The sequence below is a fragment of the Morone saxatilis genome, unplaced genomic scaffold, assembly GCF_004916995.1.
Source record: "Morone saxatilis isolate NCDOM2014 unplaced genomic scaffold, NCSU_SB_2.0 Contig8, whole genome shotgun sequence".
Classification (NCBI taxonomy): Eukaryota; Metazoa; Chordata; class Actinopteri; family Moronidae; genus Morone; species Morone saxatilis.
This window is the reverse complement of record NW_023340257.1, coordinates 10,815,455-10,829,654: the sequence shown is the minus strand read 5'-3', so window position 1 is coordinate 10,829,654 and position 14,200 is coordinate 10,815,455. Positions and strand designations below refer to the sequence as shown.

Genomic DNA, 14,200 nt, shown 5'->3' with positions numbered 1-14,200 from the left:
AACTTGCTTGTTGCTGTAGCGTCGCTCTGGGACTAGCAGTTGATTGGCTATCTTCAGATGTCAGTGATGCTGTGAGGGCCTTAATTAGCGAGATGCATTCTCAATTGTTGATCTTTATCGGGAACCAGATGTTTGGAGGGAGAAACTAGCCCCCCACTCCCCCTGTCAGTGTCCCAAAGAGACTGTTACCCTTGCGGTGATGTAAAGCAGCCCCCCTAAACACCACCCTCCTCCCCACCTTCCACTCATCCCCCCCCATGCCCATTTGCAAGAGCTCTGCTTCATTCTCCAAATAAGCAAACATATATTCAGAGTTGCTGTATGGACTGGGTGTAGCTCGGCTGGAAATCCCCACTTAAACCCTTTCATGTGAATCAGAGAGGGGATATGTCCAGATGAAAAGATGTAAACCAATCATAAAATAGGACTCAAATACTGAAGGTTAATCTGTACAACAATATAATATCATGTACAATATAAACATTTCAAACATGAAATTTCTTTCTATTAACATATAAGAAGGTGGTTCTAGAAATGTCCAGTCAGTGCGTGATGGTAATTGACTGAAGCCATGCGACTGCTGGGTGATGTCAGTTGTAAACTGTTATGCAGCCCATGCATTAATTAGGGGATGGGGTCTGTTTGATAGAGGTACAGGTAGAGGAACTTACCCAAGTTCTCTGATCTGGCAAACGAAACTGAAGGGCGGAACAGAAGGAAAAGAGACAGCAGTCAGAACCAGGAAGTTGCGCATGAAGCAGCAGCTATTGATTGGACACATATGGGTACAGAGGGAATGACGGGTCTTGGTGTGATTAACTTTGAATGAGCAGCCTATCTGCAGAGTTATGGTGCTGGAATTACAGAAGGCTCTAATAGTTCCCAACACTTCCTGGTGTTCAATAAGCTCATTATAGCAGGCTACAAATACAATTCCAGTATGTAATCTAAGCCAGTATTGCTTAGCAGTAAAATTTCCTGCCAGGAAATAAAAAGCTGAATCACTAAAGGTCGAAAAAAAAGTTCCAGTCCCCTCAGCTTTGCAACTACTTTTTTGATATATGGTTCAAGAGTGAGTCAGGTGACTGAAAACAAACCCCCTCAAAAGTACACAGAAGGGCCCCTTGCCTGGGCTGGCTTAGACCTACCCGGGTCTGGTCTTTCTGGGAATGATTTGTGTGTCCAGACATCATAAAGTCATAAAGATGGCCTAAGCACTCTGTTAGTGTTTCTACTGATAGGACACCTCATTAAGGCGTGTGGGACAGCCATGTGGCTGCTACAGGCTGGGCCCATGCAGCAGTCTGGACAGGGGACATAAATCAGACAAATGAAACAGCCTGTAAAAACCAGACCTGAAACGGCCAGAAAAGAGGAAAAAAAATCATATGCCTGAGAAAGTGGTGTTTTCACTTTCCGACGGACCGTTCTCACCCGTGGGGGAAGATTGAACAAATGAACGTCAATGCAACACGTCATAGAAACACATACGCATACACCCGCGTGCACCGTGCTCACACACACATATGCTAGAGAGTCTCACCCTGGAAATACGGAACCCCGGGGCAGAAATCATTGCTTTAAGAGCATATCATTTTTTATATTGTAATCAAAGATATGTTATGGGAAGACATGTCAAGAGGTGCCCTTTCTTTCTGCCACATCTGTTTCAGATAGCCAACGACGGGCTTAAGAGGCAGTAGCTTGGAAAAGGCTGGAGCCACATACTAATCCTCATTAATCCAGTTTGGTCAGTTTAGGACAACCATTCTAAATTGGAGCTCCTTATAGAAAGAATCATCATAGAATTTCACATCTGAAGCTAACATTGCACTTGTAACACTGATGTTGCCACAGTTACGAGTCATCAGCTATTGTGAATTCAAGGGGCAGGGCAGACCGAGAGCTGCCTGAACAAATCCAAAGATAAGTAAAAATGTTGCACTGCTGAGAATGTGTGATTAAGTCCTTTGTGCAAACAAGGTGTGTGCCACCTTACTATATTCCTTCTAAAATTCCCCAGTTCCCGCTGATGCATAGAGTCAGAACCTACCTGTGGATGGAAGATGAAGCCTGGAGCTGGCCGCATGTACTTGTCTTTCAGAGTCTCAAACGGATCGCTCATTCTCCTCTTCTCAACCCTGCTAATAGTAGATTTCTGTTAGCTCTTAACGCATGTGCAGCAGCAAATATTGGTACACTTATATTCAGTATTGCTCTTGAATAATACTATGTGTAACAGCAGGTTAAGTATGTTTTACGATTTAAACATGATGTAAAATTGCTGTAGTGATTGACTTATGGTTAATTAAGCTACTGGGAATAACAATACCTGTAGATGGGGTCCATGAAGAAAGGGGTGGGCCTGGCATGCTGTAAGGAAGTGTCAGCTTTCGGAATCTCCACCACTGCCTTCTCCTCCTCATACCCCAGGTTATTTTTTGTCTCCTCCTCTCTTGGGTTGCGTCCACGGCCCCTAGACCCCAGGCTCAAGTCTAGCGGCTGATCCTGACCAGTGGAATGGGAAGCCTCTGGTTTGGAGTGGGCAAATGTGGCCGACTTCTCCTCCTTTCGCTTAGTAGTGAGATCAAATGGTGACTCGGACGAAGATTTGCCCTGGGCCTTCTTGCAGTCATCTGCTGGAGACTGTGGCTCGCCCTTCAGGCCTGGAGGTCTTAGGTCCCTGTCTGGAAAAGGGTAAACTGGAGGAGAAAAAGCTGGGAAGAAAGGCAGTGGGAACATGGATGGGTACGGCAGAGACCCCACCTTCTTGTCCTGCAGACCAGCCAGCCCTGTGGAACCAAAGTACTTCTCAGCAATGGAGGCAATGGCCTTAATAGAGTCATTTACAGCCCCTGTTACGGCCGTGTGCTCGTCCAGCGAGGATGGGATGAGGGAAGGGCCCGGAAAGTCTTTAGCAGCACTGCTGCCTGTCAGGCTGGGGCTCTGGAGGCCTCCTTCACTGGCCTTCCTCTTGGGGCCTTTGCCATTCTCTCGAGCAGCCCCCCTTTCTCTCTCACTGTCCATGTCACTCTCCAGCTCTGACCCTGATGTGCTCTCCAGGTCACTCCCACTGGGCGTGCTGACATCGTCCAGGTCGCTGCTCTCGGACTGGTCACTCTGTTTGTTCCGCTGCTTTGTGGAGGATGAGGAGCTCTGGGGGTGGAGCTCTGAACCTGGGATCTGATTGCCAGGAGCACCACCTTCTTTACGGAGAGCCTTGAGGAGCTCTCTGGACTCCTGAACTCCAGGGCTTGGAGGCAGCAGTGGACTCTTACTCAGCTCTGCACCGTGCCCAGCAACATGTGCATGGGCTGGTTGTCTGACAGGAGAGGTGGCAGGAATGAGCGGTGGCCGGTGGTAGAGTCCAGACGGGAAGAGGCCAGGGAAGCTGAAGGGAAATGCTGGGGCAGCAGGGAAGGTAAGCCCGCTATGGTGGCGACTGGCCCCAAAATAATCAGCCAGCCCAGCACTGCTGTGGCCCATTGCCAGAGCTGATTTGTCCAAGCCAGGGGCGCCAGGGAGGGGCATACCCTGGGCAAACAATCCCCCTGCTGTGAAATGGTTCTTCCCTTCACAGAAGCGCCGGTGCTTGTTGAGGGAGGATGTGGTGCTGAACATCTGCCCGCAGTCCTTGCACTTGATCTGTGTACGGCAGTCAGCGTGCATGCGCTTGTGGCGACACAGATTGGAGAACTGGGTATAGGACTTGTGGCATACCTCGCCTGCAGGGACAAGGAGACAGATATAGAACGTATCAGTATGCAACACATACCTACCCACACACACACAAAATAACATCACATGATATGACATCTCTAGTTAACATGCTTCAAGCTGGCTGGGGCTAAGGCAGAGGAAATACAGTGTGAATGATATGCTCGTGTTCAATACTCTGACAACAGTTTTCCGAGCAAAATAAGGAGGAGAGAAGTGTCAAGATCCTGGCATTGTCAGGGAATCTGTTTGGTCGACGGTGTGAGTCAGTTACTGCCACTCATCACCTGCACATCAAACCAAATTCCCAGGCATCTTTAGCCCCATTGTCCTCCCAGGGACGCTCCCAGGGAGTCCATAAACAATCACACACGGACATGCAGGCACATTCACAAAATATTCACATAACACAGAGAAACTGAATAACACACACAGACATGCAGATATACAGATACACACACACACACACCACACACAAACACCTACACACACACGCACACACACACATTCTCAGCCACATGCAGCACAATGGCTCTATTTTAAGTTTGTGAAGGAAGCGGAGTTGAATGAATCCTATCCTGCAGTCCAGTTCCCAGGGACAGGTCTCACGTCCTCTACTGCCCCTCTTCCCTCTTCCCGCTCAGGGCCTCTCCGTCACCCCCTCACCTTGTCCCTATAGTTGGGTCCCTGTCGTCTTGAGCTAAGTGACCTTCCCGCAGTCAAACCCCAGTATGCCTGTCTGTCGCTCTGTCTGACCCTAGGAGACGTACAGTGGCAACACCCGGCCCTGAGACAAAACCTCACCGTCTGACATTATCTGCCGCCATTATTAGTCTGTCAACATTATCTACTACCAATGGATGATTTGTTTGAATTTACAAAGGTTGATGGTAGCCAAGTACTTATTGTTTTCCCATGCTGTTTTCTCTTGCTATTCTAGTAAAAGTCAAGAACGTAGCTTATGAAAGGGGGAAGATGTTCCTTTTTGTTGGCCCGTTCCCACACTATAGGATATTTTGCAGATCAACTACAATACAGCTGACGTTCCAATAAGACTTTGATCATCCGATAATATCAGAGAGCATATAGAAGCAGCTCTGGATGATTGATTTTGCTCACATTGTTATTAGATCTTCAAAATGAGGATAAGGAAGTGGTTAGGCTCACACTGTGATTACACTTCTGCATACTTTGGATGCCTTCCAGCCACTAGGTGCATAAGAGGCAATTTAAAGAGACAGAGGGGAAGAGCGGGAAAATGTATTGTGGAAACGGATTTACATAAACAGCCAAGAAGAAACGCCAAATGGGAATGCTCGAGCCAGGAGTGAATGTAAAATTGTGAAAAAGTCTATTTTAATGAATAGACCCAGAAAACTAAATTGAAATGAAGTGTATTTGTGGCCTGGCTGAGGAGGACACAATCAGGGCAGAAAGGTAGTTGAAAACATTTAGAAAACATCTGGGGGAAAAAATGCCTGATTCCTTTGATTTTGCACAAGATGTTTCCTCTCCAGAAGCTGTTAATCTGTCTTGCAACATAGATAAAGAAATCTGGAAACTGTATCCGAATACCTTCCAACTGATTAAAATGAATGAATGAATTGTTTGAGCTTAGGATGTAGACGTTCATAGTTGGTCTACTTGAAAATTTAAGTAATATACTTAAATTACTTAAATATTTATACTAAAATAAAAGATTGAATTAATCATTTCTAATAGTGAATAATTCATCAATCTGCCCACTCAGTGTGTATTTGGGATAGCTGCCTCTATTGCCCTCTCTTTGTGTGTGTGTGTGTGTGTTCTTACAAGTATAGCCACATGGCCTGAGCAAACTACAAGAAAAAGCCCTGCACCATAAATCATGTAGTAGTGACATTTACAGACTAACAACACACATGCATGACACACTGAGTGTGAGATCTGATTCACTACACGTGTGTATTCGTCAGCTCTTAATAAACTGTAACAAAATATTATAAACACATTCCTGAGAGGAGAGCGGTGGCTAAGTAGTGGCTCGCTGAGTGTCTAAATTAATAACCCAGCAGGCCTGAGTGCTTCACTTTCATAGAGAAGCTCTGAGACACACACACACAACCTTGACACATCGCGTGCACTAACACACAAACAAAATCACGTGTGCAATGTACAGTGCAATACTGTCCAAAACACGTACATGCCCTTCAAAAGCACTCACACAAACAAACACTTCGGACACACACATGGTCTCTCCCAGGCAGATGTCATGTTTGAGGCTGCTCTGTCTTTTTTACACAGCCATTAGTTGCTTTTAAACCTGCATATTTTCTGCTGATTACAGCAAATGGACTCCTATTCGGAGGGAGAACGAGGAAGAGGGCTGTACATGTGGTTGCTATTTGTGAGGAATGGTGCATGTGGCGGAGGGAGAGAGGAGAGAGGGGAGTCAAGAGGTCTGCAACGGAGATGCAGTCACTCCGGCCTATGCACATATATGTGTGAGTGTGTTCATGCGTGTTTGTTTGAGGAGGAGAAAAAAGTGTGTATTCGGTGTGTGGGCAGGTTCCTGTGCGCTCGAATGTGTGTGCGTCGGTGTGCAGGGTCACGGAAAGAGAGACGGGGCAAAGGGTGAAGGTCATAATGCTTTAGGGGAAGGAGATCAGATCTGCGAGTGAGGTGGTGAAAGTGTGAAAGGTCAAAATGTGTTTGGGTCTAACAGGAGTTAGCATTTACTGAAGAGCAGGGACAAAAAAGTTTGTGTGTTTGAGAGAAAGAAAAGCTGTAGTGTCAACAGAAGGTGAAGCTGGGTCACTGTGAGAAGCAACAGTAAGGTTAGCCAAGTGGGATTGAGTCAAATTACATGCTAGTTTAAATGCTGTTATCACCATATCAGCACGATGTGAGAGTGCTGATGCAAATAAAACTGCATGACTCTTGTCTTAAAAGAAATGGTACTGCCACTCTAGACACGGCTACCATATAATCCCCTCTGTAATTTCTGTAGAACATTACATGTTTGACTCTTGAGAAGGAGCTGAGGAAGGATAATAATGTATTTTTGCAATAACATCACAGTTGTTCTATTAAAGGCATGTCACAAGCATATTGTTATTGTTATTATTATTATTATAACGTACTGAGGAGACTTACATAGGTAGGGTCTTAGTGACTTACACATGAAGGGCTTGACACTGCTGTGGATGTGCTTATGCTGCTTGAGGCCTGAAGACGTTGCAAACGTCTTGCCGCAGTCAGAGCAGGCGTGGGCCCGCGCCCCGACGTGCTGTGAGCGGATGTGCCTCTGCAGGTTACTGGGGTCTGTGAACACCTGCTGGGGGAAGCAACCACACAGACACACGAGGGAGTTAGTATCTGCTTCTATGAACATGGGAGTAGTAAATAACATGTGGACACAAAAACACAAAAATGGCCCAGTAATTCAACATCCCCTCCAAAAGTCATCACATTACCTTTGAGCAGTTTTCACATTCATAGTGTTTGCCACTGTCGTGCGACATCTGATGTCGGATCAGGTTTGATTTCCAGTTGAAGGCCTTAGGACACTGGTCACACTTATATTCCCTCTCCTCAGAGTGGGAGAGAGTGTGGGCCTCCAGACTGCAGAAAACACACAACATAAAACACGGAGGATTTAGACATTTTTTTGTATCATATGGCTGTCTGACAGGTCTCCGTGTGCATTGATAGAGATGAAAATCAGACAAAATTCTGCCTAGATATATTTGTGTCAGCTATTCACTCACCTCTGGACATCGGGGAATACCTGGTCACACTCCTTACACTCGTGTAAACCATGGGACATGTGGAGGGGTAGCAAGTCTTGAGGTTCCTGGGCCTTCAAGTCACTGTCTCCTCCTAGATACACCAGAAAAGATAATTTAGCATGGTAAGTGGGTTTACCTGCCAACTGTACATTAGATGTATTTCAAAATTCATACAGCCTACAAGGACTGCAAGTTAACTTAAACTGTAAATTACATAGGAATGAGAGTTGTGCAGTCTTGAGGTATGTTTGCGGTCTTTAAGAGCTAGCTATTCCATTACATAGATCATATGGGGAAAATATAATGATTTGCATTGCTGCAGGCTCTGGTCAATTACAGAGTCTGTGGTCCGGTTTCATATAAGTTACAATGAATCTCTTGTTACTACATATAACAAAATTCAAAGTCTGAAGTCTGAAGACAAATAATTTAGGCTGAATATATTCTTCACAACATTACTTGCTCAGTGGTGTCAATGTCCTACCACTACCCTGGGTTTTGAAAAATTTCACAACATCCTGACCAAAATAAAACACAATTTACACCAGTATGTGGACTCTTCTTCCCATAGTGCATTATTGTATGATCTCATTTTTAGTGTCTCCAGTGGAAAACAAAGCCCTTACATCATTAGTGTCATATTGTCCCAGCCCAGCTACACGTCCTTGTCACTCTTCAGTGCCCACTGTTTACAATGGCATGAAAATAGCCCACCCATCTAAAAATAAAAGTCAAACCTGGGTTAAGGAAGGAGGAGGGGGGCATCCCACATGGCTGCTTCTGGTGGTCCAACAGCTGGTTGCGGGACTCAAAGTGCTGGTCACAGTCCTCACAGCGGTACTGCCTCTCCTCTGCTTGGCGCAAGGGAGAAACATTAGCATATTGTGCTGCTTTAAGTGAGGTATATGTTTTGTTCAGGTCTTGGCATTGAACAGAATGTGTGTGTTAGTGTGTGGTGCCGACCATGAATATCAGGAGCCATGGTGTCACATGAATACTCTTCAGCCTTCATGAAAAGTAGCAGCTCTTCACCGGGGAAAATCTCTCTGGTGACTTTGTAGAAGATCTGCAACGCACACAGGGGGATTATGATTTAAAATGTGCTTTTAGATAAGTTTACAGTTTAATCACAAAGGTCAAACCAAACTGTACTGATCAACATATTTTGTTGTTGCTGAATTTGCCATTTTTTTGATGTCCTGTAAAGACATGGCAGCTGTTTTTGTTTTTACTGCATTTTTTTCTCCCATAGTCCATAATAGCACTGCAATGTGGGTTAAGCAACCAATTTTTTTTCACCAACAGAGGTCACTTGGAGTAGCTCTTGGTGCCCATACACCCTTTTCCATCAACGTCCCCTACCATGCCATACACATGCAAATCGACTACACATGTACATACTTGTCATATTTGTACCACCACCACCTAGCGCACACACACCCACCCACCCACACAACCTAAGGCACACACACCCACCCACACACACACACACACACACACACACACACACAGAAGACATATACATGAAAACACACACACACACACTCATTAACTTGTAATTAATCATCATGTATGACATCCATCTTCATGAAAACAAAATGAAAGCACAAACAACTATACTGTAGAATAAATATACTGTTTCATAAAAACTGTATACACACACACACACACACACATAGACTGGATTCTCCAGTAATGCTTCCAGTAGGCAAAAAGATGGAAATAAATGTGTGGAGAGCAAGCTTACTAATGTATGGCGGAAAACTGCAAAAATAAGCAAGCTGTTGAAAAATGCATTCTGTTAATTGAGTATTTCAGTGATGGATGAAACCTCCAAACAGAACAATTAATAACTTCTATGTGCTCATTTTGTGAGTAAATTCAACCTTAAAAAACTTATCTAAAGAAAAATCTATAATAACATCTATGCGACAGATTTCACGGCATCCATTTCATCTAAAAAAAACATGCAAATTATGAGAGCATGCTAAACATGTGTGTGTTTTTGGAGGGGGTCAGTCATTTTAAAGAATCAGCTGAGAGACCCAGGGTCTGTGGCGCTTCCCATGGACACACAATAGCCTTTCTCTGTGAAACAATCGGACATGCCGTTATTTTTGGCATGCTTTGGAGGTTTAACATATTACCTTCCTTTGCCGCGTCGACGTGACAATGATGATGTGGGAATTTATTAGAAATGCAATAGGGAGGAGGGGGGCGCATGATTCTGGGAAGGCCTGGGTCACAGGTACACCACTCATGGACGGAATTCCTGGCGAGCACTATAGAGCCACGTCGGCTCCTCAGAGAGTTATGATAAATATCTTGGTCACAATAAAGATCATTATGTACCTTGTCGACTCTGCTATAATTCTTTGTGTCATTGTTCTAACTTTGGCAAATTATATAATGCTAAAAAAGATACTACAGATTTTTTGGGCTCCACTGTGACTCACTGAAGCGTAGGGAGTTCCTAGACTGGGAGTCACTAGAGTAAAGCTCAAGCAAGTCTTGCATGTCAGTAACTGATGAAGCTTTGTGGTAGCATAAAAGTATGATTTAAATTCAGGCATTATAAAAAATGTAACCAGCCAAGAAAGTCAGTGGGAGGGTGACAGGCACTGCAAGTCTGACTCCCATTACAGGGCTAAACCAGAGTCATTACAGTTATCCAGACCAGGAGAGACACACATACTTATTAACCACCAAATTTAATGAAAAAAAAGAAATCATGTTTTCATTTTTGTAGCATTTTAGTTTTAAATCTTCTCATTTGGATGAATTTAACCACTGAGGTCCATGGAGAAACATGTTTGCCAACTTTTGTTTTTGCAGTTTTCTGTCTTGGTGAAGAGAAATTTATCAGTCATAGCAATGCTGCACTCCCATTGTTTCCAAGAAAGAAGAAAGGGGACTGAACTGTGAGGGTCCCCAACAGGAGCTTTAATCCCTGACATACCCTACTCTAACCTCTGCCTACACCATAAACACACACGTGCATGAAACATGGATGGAACTTCATAGGGCATACATGCACGCATACACAAGCAGACGCGTTCTTTCCTGTGTCCGTCACCTCTGTGAGGCCACAAAAATATTGTGATTTAGAAACAATCAAACAGCAGTTCAAACAGACATGTGAGTCTGCAGGGATTCCGCTCTGAGAGACTGATACCGAGACGGAGGAAGGAGGCTCTTTGGAAAACTACCAGGGTGTGGACTGAGGCCTCGGAACATAAAAATTAATGGACACTGTCGAAACCACTTTGTCCATAAATGCAAAAGTACAAGTTCATGGTAAAGTGCAACTATGAGTCTATAATTTTACTGTGTTTTGCAAATAAAAAGAGATAATTAAGACCACGGAGTGAGGAAGACTCGGTACCCCGGTTGAGTCTTTCAAACCTGACCTCTGACCTCCCTCTTTTAGGGAGAAACAGTTCGGTAGTTCTGTTTCTGCGTACAAGATGTGTTTTGGGGTAGCACACACAAGTAGACACAGGAGGCTGATTACGAGTATGAGGGGAATTCCCCCCCCTGACAGCTCCACCCATTCCCCCGAGGGCCGCCACAGATAAACAGTGAAAACAGGCACACAAACAAACAAGGCAGGGACTCACCCCCAGAACAGAGGACGCGCTGTTTGTTTCTAGGGGTCATCCTTAGCATGTCATGAACACACTATCAAACACCCACACACACACACACACACACAACAGTGGCTTAAAATAACAGGTTATTCTGTAGATAAGATAGCGAGGGTGTATGAGTTCACACTGTGAAAGCTGGCGGCCTCAGCATCAAGGCTGTTTCATACCCTTACTGCAAACAAAGACAACACAGAAGAAGTTATTTTAGAAAATATTCAAACCATTTCTGTGGAAATACACGAGCTTGACTTAAGTCTGTAAGTCTTCACATTAATGGAATGTCTTTAGCCTGCTCTGCACAGGCTGCAGCAGTCCCCTCACTGGCGGAATCTAATTGTCTATGCTCATTTTCTCTCTATATTTGAATTATTTCTCCCTGTATACGTTCATATATTGAGTCACTACTTATCATCCTCTCGCTCTCTTACTCTTTCTGTCAAAGGTTACAACCACAAGAGGATCAGAGGCTATAATCGGACTACTTTGTTACCTTGACACCATTAGTCATTACTAGAGTAAACACAGTCACATTTTCCTTGGTCACACCCTGTTGGCCGACTCCTCGCTCACACAGAGCTCATTCGACAGGTATGCCATTCAGCGACGCTGTCCTGCCACAATGAACTCTCAGTCTGGGTGCTGCTCTTACTTTAACATCTGAAAACCCAGAGCCACAATCAAGGTTTACACGGCGATGATTAAAAAAGGTTAAGCGCACCACTTGTCATATATAGTATATGCTTATACAAAACTCCCACTATTAATTATTTCTAGCCAAAGAAATCACAAAGTTTAATCAAATGTAAGAATAATGCCCACTACTTTGTTTACTTGTTCTTGCTTGGCGGTAGCATGACAGCAACGGTGCATGTCCACATGTGCCGCGACCTCCCTGCAGCTATCAGGGTCATGCAACATGTACAGTGTGTTTGGCAGTCACCATCACTTGGCCGCTAAACAAAACCATTTCGTGACTTAGATAGCAATAAAGAGCATGAGCGCACAATGTGCAGCTGGTTCCAGCAAATTGGATGAACATGTAAGGAAGCCAACATGGGGTTATATTCATGTTAGATTGAGTCAGCTGTGGGAAAGTGACCTTTTAAAGGATCTAATGAAGGATATATTATCAATGTCAGGTGAATGTCAGGTCTCCAGAATGACTTTTTTGTAGGTGTTTTAGCATTTTAAAGTCTTAATAAGTAGCACCCTATGAAAATGATCAGTGTTCGATTTATAGTTTTTACATGTGCAATCTTGATATTTTTATACATACACATATGTCTGATTTGTTTTTGCAATGAATTCTGCATTTTTCCTCAATGATTAACGCTGTTATCTCAGTGAGTTACAATCCCTTCATGAGTTCACCTCCAGTATATTTACATAGTGAATGACTGTCAGTGTTTCGCTAATATGCCCCGCAGCCACTTCATCCCACTCAATACTGAGTGAGAATCAATAGAGCGAATGAGATTAACGCTCATATCCCTCTGCACTGTCTTATGAAAGGCTCTTCTGGGCCTCGTTGGATGATGTTAATTACACTTTTAATCCATTTTCCTTTCAATTGAATCGGTAGAGTGAGGAGCGCAGCGGAGGGTTTTCAAGCACTAATTGCCCTAATTATCTTAACGACAGAACATGCTGATCATGGAAGGATCTATGCGAGTAGTGCTCAGGCTGCATTGCTAGGCGCACCAGCAAACAAGTAAGGACATCAGGCGAGGTGGTTAAAGGCTGAACACAGACGTCAAGGGCCAAAAGATTTAATAATTTCAAATGAGCTCAGCCAAGATTCTTTATCATTAATTATTTTCTCTGAATACTATAAAATAGATTTGTAACATTTTTAATCGAAAACAAAATAAAAAACAAACATGCATAATATTTGGATGTGGACCGTTTTTACTTGTAAGAGACTGAATTCAAACCTACAAGTTAGCGCGTTGAATTAATCACAGATTTCAGTGTGACTCACAAACTGTGACACCTGCCATCTCTTTCCTCTCCATTCTTTCCTGTTGCTTTTCCACTCTGCACTGTCAAATATGTAAAGCAATAAAACAGAAAGATCATAAAAATGAAGGCCGTCCTCGTTAAAGTTAAAATATACTGGAGAAAAACAATTATTATCTGTAACTTCAGTCCCGTTGGATTTAAACGACTGGACAGCTACAGTGACTCTATGTTTTAGTGACATTTAAGTCTCAGTGCAAATATTTTTATCCCTTTGTCATTAAATGTCAGATATATGAGAAATTTCAACTATAGAGAGGATTGCTGTCATTATACAGTATATCAATTTCCGTTGTAATCACTAAGAGATTTGACTCTATATGCTAATATTATAAATATAGTCTGACATTTTTGTTAATATTTGCAGAATCTGTTCATAGATCTTTTATGCCAATGTAGTAGAGCTGACTAGGAAAAAAAATTGCAAGAAAGAAAGAGAGAGAGAGAGAAAAAGGAGAAGTAGGATCGCGAACGGTTCCTTCAGAAGGACAAAACTGTCTTTTTTCTCTCTCTCTCTCTCTCTCCTCACTCATTTATTCCTCTCTCACTCCCTCACCCTCCTGAGATTGGTCATAAAGTTTTATGATAAACAGAACTGGGTCAGAAATAAGAGGACGGAGGCCAGTTTTACTCTCACGCTGGCAGGGCTAAATTGGTGCTTGAAAAGAACCAGGGCCAAATAACGACCAACACACCTGGAAATTGCTGTCGCTGTATGACATTTGTCTTAAAATAAAACAGTCATCTCTGCCGATGGTGGGAAGATTTGTTTAAATTTGAAGTACAAGTCATATGTAAGCCCTGGGTAGCTTGGTCAGGCCCTTCTGTGGAAATCTGGTGATGGTACACGTTGTGCGGTGAGAGTGTAATATGTGGTTTCAGGCTGGGTTTAGACTCAGCACTTCTCTGTGGCAGTAAAAACCTGTTGGAATCAGGTACTGTGTGTTTTAACGTTTCCAACTCGGAATGAGGAGCATGGGGAGTCATCTGAACCGCAATGAACAATTCACAGTCGTGCAGAGCACACGCACGCACGCACGCACA

General features: G+C 43.7%; 1 protein-coding gene across 1 annotated transcript in view; it reads right to left on the bottom strand.

Moving 5' to 3' along the window:
* Positions 1-14,200, bottom strand: part of mecom (MDS1 and EVI1 complex locus) — a gene marked incomplete in the record, with an annotated part of 127,669 nt that overhangs the window by 7,875 nt on the left and 105,594 nt on the right. The window contains 8 exon segments of the mRNA XM_035680523.1: positions 672-698; positions 2,054-2,141; positions 2,333-3,725; positions 6,877-7,030; positions 7,173-7,320; positions 7,467-7,578; positions 8,225-8,338; positions 8,451-8,553. Coding sequence (XP_035536416.1) covers positions 672-698; positions 2,054-2,141; positions 2,333-3,725; positions 6,877-7,030; positions 7,173-7,320; positions 7,467-7,578; positions 8,225-8,338; positions 8,451-8,553 — 2,139 coding nt within the window.